General features: G+C 46.4%; 1 protein-coding gene across 1 annotated transcript in view; it reads left to right on the top strand.

Annotated features, from left to right (window-relative positions):
• LOC106580990 (protocadherin-16) overlaps nt 1-12,006 on the top strand; it is a 233,531-nt gene that overhangs the window by 20,765 nt on the left and 200,760 nt on the right. The window contains 1 exon segment of the mRNA XM_045703726.1: nt 5,210-7,045. Within this exon segment, the coding sequence (XP_045559682.1) occupies nt 5,231-7,045 (1,815 nt within the window). The 5' untranslated portion in view covers nt 5,210-5,230.

Genomic DNA, 12,006 nt, shown 5'->3' with positions numbered 1-12,006 from the left:
GTGAAAAAAGTCAAGGGGTCTGACTACTTTCTGAATGCACTATATATGTAAGGTATTTTTCTTAGGTTAGGTCTCAAATGGCACCCTATTTCCTACATAGTGCACTTTTTTTGACCAGGGCCTGTACACTATATAGGGAATAGGGTGCTATTTGGGACACAACCTTAGTGATAAAGATGAAAGGGGGGCACTTTTAACTCTGGCTCTCTGTGCGCTTTGCTTGCCAACCTCTGTATTAGACCATCAACATCTTTATTACTGTACTCTGAAGTCGTGTGGTGCCAGACAGACTTCTCTTTCCCCAAGGCTCAGGCCTGTATTTCTTTCCTCCCATAAGGCTCCTAGCTGGCTCCTAACTGGCCTGTATTCTGGATTCCCCTTTGGCGTGTTTCAAAGCCCCTGGCAGCAGCATAGCTACGTTGTCCCCCCTCTGCTCTCTCCCTCTGCTCTCCAGACTACAGGGAGGGAGAAACATCTTTGATCAGCTAGGTAGCTCTCTGTTTGTCTAGCTAGCAGCTAGTAGAACCCAAACCCCTTATCCCTGCCAGTCAGCCAGTGGGGGAAACCATAAGTGTTTTCCACATACCGTTATATATTTAATTGAGCATTTAGTAGAAGAATAAGGAACATTGTTAGAGCTATAAAGCCATAGTACTATGCTGAGTTAGTGTGTCGTTTGTGACTTTATGTTGTGCTTAATCTGGCATCATACAGTTAGAGCTATAGTAGAGCTGTAGGACCCAGGCTGGTGGCTGGGCCTGCTAGATCTATTAGGCTGCAGCAGAGTGGTCCTCCAGCCACAACACACACACACACTCACACACACACACACACACACACACACACACACACACACACACACACACACACACACACACACACACACACACACACACACACACACACACACACACACACACACACACACACACACACACACACACACACACACACACACACACACACACACACACACACACACAACCAGACCAAGACCAGAGCCTGCATTAGTTCTGCCGTGGCATTCAAAGATTCCTGTCTCCTTAAAAGTCATAATTTGTGCCTTTGAAAAAACACCTAGAAGTCCTGCCTCAGCTTTTCTATAAAGTAAATCATTATTGCTTGAAAGTACTTCCATGTTGGCAGCACAATGGACATCTCTGTGGACGTGAATTGTACCTAATATATGGAGCAACTCCAGACTCTGCTATTAGTGGAGAATTAGTAGAGAAAGCTTTTAAAATCCTGGCCAACTAACATCGCTGTACCCCATTGTTGAGCTTCAGCTCTACAGTAGAAACCATTGAGATTAGGTCTCTGGTCATAGTGCACTATGTAGGGAATAGGGTGCCATTTGGGATGGAACATAGGCAACAGATACAGTGAACAGATCCTTGTTGTGAACTGCTTCACTGTCTTCGCAGGCACTCAACTAGATGAAATTACAAGCCATGCAGAGATAAAGGAATGTAAAGCAAAGGGTTCAGCATGTCAAATGTAATATCTTAGCCATAGAAAGAGGGAAATAAACAGTACGCTACAACTTCATAACTCTGCTGTCTACACACAAAAACTGTCACTGAAGAATGCCCTGACTGTAGGTTTTCACCACAGAACTAGAATGAGTTCTGTTTTTATTTCATTCCAATTCCATGGTTTTCTTCTATCTTTAGTGTGTACTGTGTTTTTGTATGATGGCTCACAATCACGACTGACTGAAATTAGTCTTGGAATCCCATCTAGAGGAGGAACGCTTCCAGCACCCATGATTAGAGCCAAGCCAAGAGAGGAGAGAGGGGAAAAGAGGGAGGAGATGAGAGGAGAGGAGGGCAGGGGAGAGGGCAGACCGCAAGGAGCCCTACTGCTCTCCTCTTTCGCTCTCCACTCCTCCTGTTCTCCTCTCTTCTGCTCTGCACTGTTCCCTCGCTCACTCTGTCGCACTGTCACCACCACGGACCAGACACACACACACGTACACACACGTACACACACACAGACACACACACGACACACAGATAGGCTACTCACACGCACCTGTGTGCAAAGACACGTATGCACACATACATGCATCCCACATGCATGCACAAATCCACTTTCCAACATACATTCTCACATGCTCCTAGTCACTCACAGACACATACATGTAGTACTCAAGGATATTTCCCTCAATATTACAATACTGCCACTAGGGGGAGTCTGGTAGGCCTCTACTAATATTCTCCTACAGTAAAAAACTTGATTCCTCAACATATAATAAAACTCCTGTTTTCATGTTCAGAGTTTTTCCGGAGAACACTGAAGTTGATTTTATTTTTGCAGGGCAAAATAAATTAGTTGTGAATTTGATTTACTTAAACAGAATCACTGACAACTAGAAATGATCCTCTTGTTATGAGAAACAGACAATAATGACTTGTTTTCCAGAGACACATTTAGTGGTTTTGGACTATTCTGCTCATTCAGACAGCCCACATTGCTTCATAGTGTCTCACAACAAATTACAGTCATCAACAGTTGGGATATTCCCTGCCAAAACTGTGTTATCTATAATGTGAAACAGTGTCGTCGTCCCAAATGGCACCCTATTCCCTATATGGGCCCATAGGGTTCTGGTCAAAAGTAGGACACTATGCAGGGAATAGGGTGCCATTTGGGACATAGCCGGTGTAATTGCTCAATTGCACAGTATCTCTTCTTCAGTGTTGTAGAAATCTTCTTTTTGTGTGGCAATCCATATCATCCTCATTCTCACTGTTACACTTTGTGGTTGTTCAAATGTAGTGCTCTCTTGGCTGTTATGTCTTAAATAATCAGAGAACTACAGAGAGAGTCAGGACTTACTGTTAAGGATGTCCCCCTGAACAGTTCACTGTACTATCAAAAGTTATTTCTGGCCCTTAGACCTCTTATGTATACATTAGAATATATCTGATGACTTTCCACAATTTCTAACTTCCACTTTTCCACCTTTTATGTCAAGAAATGCTCAGCTCAGAAAACAGACATTTGGCCCCTTTTTACCTTCCATGCACTTTATTTAACAATATTTCTTTAAAGTATTCTTTGTTTTTATTCCATACAGAGCCACCATGGAGGTAACCATTGAGTCTTGTAAAAAGGTTAGACCCATCACAGAGACTAAGGCAATAGCAGAAAATGTGCTCTCAATATCCGCCAAATGTATGGATTCAGAATCACTTGTGTGTAGTGAAATATAGGTTACAGGAGCCAAGAAGACACTTTTACTTCTGACATAATTACCTGATTTGCCAAAGGTGTAATTTATAAAAGGCGGCTGACGGACATTTCAGAAGTTTCATGAACCGTTTTAAGGGCATATATCACAGGGAAATGGCAGGAGTTTTATGCTTTCAAAACACCACCTGTCTCCACTCAGCTTCCATTCTCCATTAAGACAGGGGAGTTTTACACCTCTCAAAACAAGTGGATAAAGTAGAGTGTTTTCTCTCTGTCGCTATAACACAGCTTTACTTTTTCAGGCCCCGGTTTACTCTCCACACATTGAGCTGGGGAGGACATTCCTCAAGTTAACATCCCCATAGAAATATGGGCTCAGGGACCACTCAATATTGTAAAGAGCCTTTCAAACACGGTCCCTCTATAAGAGCTCACACCCAGTCTGTCTGTGAGTACTCGTCAACGTTCTTGTAAATCCAGCAGTCTCACCTTCCCCAGAATTGGTTTCATACAGGCAAACATATACCCTGGTTCAAGATGTGCATGTGCTTTAGCAAACTGTTTAAATAGAGATGATTCGCACACGCGCACACGCACACACACACACACATGCACGCACACACACACAAACACACACCAACACACAAACACAGAGTATCTCTAGAGGGTAGTGTTACAGACCAGAGAGCCTGGCTGGACCTGTCTCTCTCTCTGATTACGCTGAATGTTGAGACCATAAACCGTCTCCCTCTGTGGTTCTAACGAACGCCTGCAGGAGATCTGGCTTCAAATACTATTCAAAATCATTTCAAATACTTTATCTTCACTTGATTAAGCTGGCCTAGCTTACTGGACCAATAGAATTGCACCATAACTGCAAACCATGCCCACCTGCTTTTCAAGGCAGGCTAGATCAAACGCTCAAAGTATTTGAAAGATTTCAATCCATGTGGTCTGGTCTGTGGTTTGGTCTGTGGTCTGGTTTGTGGTCTGGTCTGTGGTCTGGTCTGTGGTCTGTGGTCAGGTCTGTGGTCTGGTCTGTGGTCTGTGGTCTGGTCTGTGGTCTGGTCTGTGGTCTGTGGTCTGTGGTCTGGTCTGTGGTCTGGTCTGTGGTCTGGTCTGTGGTCTGTGGTCAGGTCTGTGGTCTGGTCTGTGGTCTGGTCTGTGGTCTGGTCTGTGGTCTGTGGTCTGTAGTCTTGTCTGTGGTCTGTGGTCTGGTCTGGTCTGGTCTGTGAGCTGGTCTGGTCTGTGGTCTGGTCTGTGGTCTGGTCTGTGATCTGTCTGGTCTGTGGTCTGGTCTGTGGTCTGGTCTGTGGTCTGGTCTGTGGTCTGGTCTGTGGTCTGGTCTGTAGTCTGGTCTGTGGTCATGTCTGTGGTCTGGTCTGTGGTCTGTGGTCTGGTCTGTGGTCTGGTCTGGTCTGTGGTCTGGTCTGTAGTCTGGTCTGTGGTCATGTCTGTGGTCTGGTCTGTGGTCTGTGGTCTGGTCTGTGGTCTGGTCTGGTCTGTGAGCTGGTCTGGTCTGTTGTCTGGTCTGTGGTCTGGTCTGTGATCTGTGGTCTGGTCTGTGGTCTGGTCTGTGGTCTGGTCTGTGATGCAAGAGATCTATTATATGCACTGTGGTTGGGACCACAGCCTGTAGAGCATATGGAAAAACGGACCTTAAGGCATTTTCCTGAATTTTTACACAGCTCACCAAATATACAGAAAAAGCCTGTCCCCTTCCTTTGTTAAGCCAATAAAAAGCACTCAGCTTTTGTTGCTGGATCAGGTTATAAGAGGAGCCAGGAATGTTTCCTGATTACATGACCTGACCAGGACAAACAGTCGAGAGGTTTTCTTGGGCTGACTCCCAAATGGCACCTTATTTCCTACATAGTACACTACTGACTCTGGTCAAATGAAGTGGACTATGTAGTGAATATGGTGCCAAATGGGACGCACACATTGTCAGGAAGTAACGATCAGTACAGCACACGCTAACATATTTCCCATCTCTCTGTGTCCCTCTCAGGTTTAGGAAGAAGCCATCAGAATGAAGACCGAGGCCAAGGGTTTGGGGCGGTCTGTGTCAAGGTCGCTGCAGGATGAGGGCCGGTGGAGCCGAGGGGTCCTGCTGCTGGCCTACATCCTCCTGGAGCTGATCACCGTCCACTCCTCCACCGTCCTGGGGAACCTGGAGCTCCAGCTGGATGAGGAACAGCCAGCCGGGACCATTGTAGGGGACATCAGTGCTGGGTTACCGCCTGGCGTCACCGCAAGTCTTTACTTCATATCAGACCATGAGGGCACCGGGGTGGGGAGTGACCTGGACATAGATGAGAGCACAGGCATCATCAAGACAGCCAAGGTGTTGGACCATGAGCTGAGGGACCGGTACAACTTCATTGCAGTGACTATGACGGGCTTGACCATTGAAGTGACAATCACGGTGAATGACATCAATGACCACGCTCCCACGTTCCCCCGGAGGAGAGCGGCGTTCAAGATCCCGGAGATGACGGCAGTGGGAACCAGGTTCCCCCTAGAGCCGGCGGTGGATGGGGACAAGGGTCAACTGACTACCCAGGGATACCTTATCAAAGACGGGAACCCCGGCCAGGCTTTCCTCCTGGAGACCCGGAGAGGATCCAACCAGGTTCTCTATCTGGACCTGGTGGTCAACACTCTTCTGGACAGTGAGACCAGACCGTCTTATACTTTATCCCTGGAGGCGTTCGATGGAGGCTCCCCTAAGAGGACTGGTCAGATGGTGCTAGATGTGACGGTTCAGGATATCAACGACAACGCTCCAGTCTTCAACCAGAGTCGCTACCACGCCATTATCTCAGAGAATCTGCAGCCGGGTAGCAACATCCTCCAAGTCTTTGCCTCTGACGCTGACCAGGGAGACAACGGCCTGGTTCTCTATGAGATCAACCGCAGGCAGAGCGACCCGGAGCGCTACTTCGTCATCGACTCGCGTATGGGTGTCATCACACTCAACAAGCCGCTGGACTTTGAGATGCGGAGGGTCCACGAGCTTGTGGTCCAGGCGAGGGATAACGCCACGCAGCCCGAGGTTACCAACGCCTTCGTCACAATCCACGTCCGGGACTACAATGACAACCAGCCCACCATGACCATCATCTTCCTCAGCGAAGACGGCTCCCCACAGATCTCCGAGGGCGCCCAGCCTGGCCAGTACGTCGCACGCATCTCCGTCACCGATCCGGACTACGGAGAATACGCCAATGTCAACGTCTCCTTGGAAGGAGGGGACGGAAAGTTTGCCCTGACCACCAAGGACAACATCATCTACCTGATGTGTGTGGACCAGATCCTGGACCGAGAGGAGAGGGACACATACGAACTCAGGGTGATGGCTACAGACGCAGGCACCCCTCCTCTCAGGGCTGAGTCCTCCTTTACGATACAAGTCACTGACGTTAACGACAACCCTCCTCTGTTTGATCAGCAGGAGTACAGGCAGGCCATACCTGAGGTGGTGTTCCCAGGGAGTTTCGTATTGCAGGTCACGGCTAGAGACAATGACCAGGGGCCCAATGGAGACATCACATACAGCCTCCTCCAGGATGGCCAGGCCGGCCAGGATGAGAACCAGGCCCAGTGGTTCACCATAGACCCAGTAACAGGGATCATCACCACGCTCTCCCAGCTGGATTACGAGTCGCAGCCCAGGCCAAGTGTGACTGTGGTGGCTACAGACGGAGGGAGGCCTTCCCTGTCCTCCACAGCTCTGGTCCATGTGGTACTGCAAGATATTAACGACAACGAACCTGTGTTCGGTAGCAACTTCTACAACGTATCCATCAAGGAGAACACGGCCGCTGGGTCCTGCATCCTACAGGTAGGAAGGACATTGTCTATTCTGTTTTTCTAGTCAACCTGTCGACAGGTAAATCTCACATGCGAAAGTTTCAGCATTTTTAATTGCGACGACTAAAAGTCTTGAAAGCCTTATCACCTGCATCTTGATCATGTGAAGTCCTATATCTGTAACTTGTATTCAAGCTGCTAGTTTTTTCATATACGAGCTGGGAAATACCAAATACCAAATGAAGACTATATTGGAAAGAGAACTACCCTTGAGGGTTGAGAGCGGTCTGAAGTTCTGAACTCATTTTTAAGGGAAATGGAGAGACCATTACTTAGAGGAGAAATATTACACAGATAGAAAATCGTTTGGTGGATTTTGCTGAAGTATTGTCAGCCATTAAGTGTTATTTTAATGTTCAATCTGTTTAGATTGGATTGTAGAGGATAAGAGAGTTTAGAGTGGAGAAAATGAAGTGAGGGAGTTTAGGTTGGAGAAAGGCTAAGGATGTGTCCCAAATGGCACCCTATTCCCTATTTATAGTGCACTACATATAGTACCCTACATGGGTAATAGGGTGCCATTTGGAAACATACTAAGTGAGGCGTTTACCTGGTGTCTGCAGAGCTGGAGGATCTCTTCTCTTCTGGCTGTCCTCTCCTTCACCTCTCCAAGGTTTCCAAGGTAACTGAGACAGTGTAAAGCCCCTCTGACAGCTGAAGACAAAAGATGTTTCCACTTTATTTACCTAATTCAGCTGCAGGAGGACAGGGTAGGGCTTTATCTGACAAAAAGACATGTCACATGTCAAACCTCAACAAAAGACACCCCCAAAAAATGGGTATGGTAGACAAAAAAAGAAGCAAACCATTGACAATTCGCTACAGGGCCTCCAGGCCAGATCCCACCGCGGGGTCAAAACCGTAATTACGCCTCATTAAGAGGTATCGTTTTCTCAGGTTGTTGTTGCGTCTGTTATGAGAAAAAGACCATTCGTTTTTTGTTTTCTGCTTTTTATCAGTGTCTGTTTCTTCCAGACTTCAAAGTTTCTGTTGCTGCTGCAGCAATCAGACACTAACACACAGGAGGTCTGGGGGAGAGAGGGAACTGTTCATTTAATTCCTGTTTCACAAGCATCTGTGTGCCTGAGATGGGGCTGAGACGGCCAGGGTTTGGATGAGTTGGGGTTGGGTTTAAGAGAGAGGGGCTGGGGCTGGGGCTGAGACGGCCAGGGTTTGGATGAGTTGGGGTTGGGTTTAAGAGAGAGGGGTTGGGGCTGGGGCTGAGACGGCCAGGGATTGGATGAGTTGGGGTTGGGTTTAAGAGAGAGGGGTTGGGGCTGAGACGGCCAGGGTTTGGATGAGTTGGGGTTGGGTTTAAGAGAGAGGGGTTGGGGCTGAGACGGCCAGGGTTTGGATGAGTTGGGGTTGTATTTAAGAGAGAGGGGTTGGGGCTGAGACAGCCAGGGTTTGGATGAGTTGGGGTTGGGTTTAAGAGAGAGGGGTTGGGGCTAGGGCTGAGACGGCCAGGGATTGGATGAGTTGGGGTTGGGTTTAAGAGAGAGGGGTTGGGGCTGAGATGGCCAGGGTTTGGATGAGTTGGGGTTGGGTTTAAGAGAGAGGGGTTGGGGCTGGGGCTGAGACGGCCAGGGATTGGAAGCTTTACGCTGGGCTGAGTGATGTGCAAACGGGATCTATGCCCAGTGACTGCCCCAGGGAGAGGGAAGGGTGAGGGGGAGAGGGAGTAAGATTTGTAAGGGAGAGGGGGAGATGGAGGCAGGGAAGTGTGGGAGAGAGGGAACTAGAGGGAGAGAGGGGAATAGAGGGAGGCCCAGTGCTTGACTTGAGCAGGCGAGTACTGGCACCTTTTCTACTGCTTGAGCTCCTGTTTCTCATATATCATTTTAGCTCAAAACGTATTGTGGAGGTCCTGCACCTAAAGATAAACAGTACCGGCACCCAACATGAGAACCGGCACCTGTTTCAGTCCAAGTCAAGCACTGGGGCACCAGAAGAATAACAGCTGAGACAGGGGCAGTGGTTGTATGGGAGGTCTGTATCTCAATTATACATCTATTGGCAGAAAGGATGAGAACAGAGAAATAATGTACTGGTATTGGTTATGGGTCAGAATATTTATGATGTCAAGCACTTCTACGTTATTCTATCATCTTTTCCTGCTCCATCAGCAGCCTCCAGGCTCCCAGCATGCAACACTTCTTCAAAGCCAGCCACTCTCTGGCCTGTCTGTTTGTGTGTGTGTGTGTGCGTGTGGTGCCTCCCTGGCCTGTCTTAGTCCTGCTTGGCGGCTGTAGACGTGTAGTTGGCGTGCCATGTGAGGCCAGACGGCTTGGCTCTGGGTGTGTGTGTGTCTGTGCATGTGTGTTCAGGGTGCCAGCAGCTTCACATCCCAGCGTCTCAGCGAGACATCTGACGACCAACCGACTGCATTTTCTCTATGTGCAAGAAATTCCCATTGCACATTTTTCCACACACTCAATACTGTCCAACAGTCGTTACAATAGGGGTATTGTGATCATCAGTCCAGCATTTTGAAGTGGGTAAGGTTTAGGGTTTCTGTTCCCTCTATGTTTCTCTAACAGCAGTTCATGATTAGTCATAACACACTCTGTCTCTCTCTCTCTCTCTCTCTCTCTCTCTCTCTCTCTCGCTCTCTCTCTACCTAAGAGAGGTTGTCACTTACTCTCTGCGTCAACTATATAAGGAATACTTATATAGTTATAATTAGGTGTTGTGCAAAAATATCATGAATGAAAATAATAGTTTTCCACCTCAATTAAAGTGACAAGTCTTAAACCTATTAGCAGTCATCAATCTGGTAATGTAATAGGTCAGATATATGGGGGAAAACAGGTCGCCTCACGGAGGGGAAATAGGGAATGACATGAGGAATAACATGTTAAAGACCAAGAACTGCATTATGGACTGGACTCCACTTTATGACATTCCATGTATTTTCCCCTATAAGCATCATGCCCTTATTGGTACCTGCTTTAAATTGTGTCTGTGTCGCAAATGGCACCCTATTCCATAATTAGTGCACTAGTTTTGACCAGAGCCCATTGTGTAGGGGATAGAGTTTATTTAGGATGCACACTGTGTTGTCTTTATAAGGTAGTTGGTGATTGGAGAGATTGAAACATGCAGTGATTGGCTATACAGTACCTACAGTAGGTCTGTGTTGTGTAGGGCCCACAACACACTGCTAGGGCCCACAACACACTGCTAGGGCCCACAACACACTGCTAGGGCCCACAAACAACACACTGCTAGGGCCCACAACACACTGCTAGGGCCCACAACACACTGCTTTGTATTAATGCATTGGATTTATATAGCTCAAAGTGCTTTACATTAGAGGATAGAAACACAGTTCATACGTGTGTTCATACCCTATGAGTGGGTTAGTCTCAGATGCTTATTTAATCCCCTTGTATTCCATAATGGAACATACCAGTCAGCCTTGTATTCCATAATGGAACAATACCAGTCAGCCTTGTATTCCATAATGGAACATTACCAGTCAGCCTTGTATTCCATAATGGAACATTATCAGTCAGCCTTGTATTCCATAATGGAACATTATCAGTCAGCCTTGTATTCCATAATGGAACATTATCAGTCAGCCTTATATTCCATAATGTAACATTATCAGTCAGCCTTGTATTCCATAATGGAACATTATCAGTCAGCCTTGTATTCCATAATGGAACATTACCAGTCAGCCTTGTATTCCATAATGGAACATTATCAGTCAGCCTTGTATTCCATAATGGAACATTATCAGTCAGCCTTGTATTCCATAATGGAACATTATCAGTCAGCCTTGTATTCCATAATGTAACATTATCAGTCAGCCTTGTATTCCATAATGGAACATTATCAGTCAGCCTTGTATTCCATAATGTAACATTATCAGTCAGCCTTGTATTCCATAATGGAACATTACCAGTCAGCCTTGTATTCCATAATGGAACAATACCAGTCAGCCTTGTATTCCATAATGGAACATTATCAGTCAGCCTTGTATTCCATAATGGAACATTATCAGTCAGCCTTGTATTCCATAATGGAACATTATCAGTCAGCCTTATATTCCATAATGTAACATTATCAGTCAGCCTTGTATTCCATAATAGAACATTATCAGTCAGCCTTATATTCCATAATGTAACATTATCAGTCAGCCTTGTATTCCATAATGGAACATTATCAGTCAGCCTTGTATTCCATAATGGAACATTATCAGTCAGCCTTGTATTCCATAATGTAACATTATCAGTCAGCCTTGTATTCCATAATGGAACATTATCAGTCAGCCTTGTATTCCATAATGTAACATTATCAGTCAGCCTTGTATTCCATAATGGAACATTACCAGTCAGCCTTGTATTCCATAATGTAACATTATCAGTCAGCCTTGTATTCCATAATGGAACATTATCAGTCAGCCTTGTATTCCATAATGGAACATTATCAGTCAGCCTTGTATTCCATAATGGAACATTATCAGTCAGCCTTATATTCCATAATGTAACATTATCAGTCAGCCTTGTATTCCATAATAGAACATTATCAGTCAGCCTTATATTCCATAATGTAACATTATCAGTCAGCCTTGTATTCCATAATGTAACATTATCAGTCAGCCTTGTATTCCATAATGGAACATTATCAGTCAGCCTTGTATTCCATAATGGAACATTATCAGTCAGGCTAGGACAAACACACACACACACACGCGCGCGCACACACACACACACACACACACACACACACACACACACACACACACACACACACACACACACACACACACACACACACACACACACACACACACACACACACATACAAACACACCCTCACACACACACACACACACACACACACACACACACACACACACACACACACACACACACACACACACACACACACACACACACTGTAGTGGCTGAATGAAAGGGCTGC

The sequence above is a fragment of the Salmo salar genome, chromosome ssa20, assembly GCF_905237065.1.
Source record: "Salmo salar chromosome ssa20, Ssal_v3.1, whole genome shotgun sequence".
Lineage (NCBI taxonomy): Eukaryota > Metazoa > Chordata > Actinopteri > Salmoniformes > Salmonidae > Salmo > Salmo salar.
This window is presented reverse-complemented; position numbering and strand designations above follow the sequence as displayed.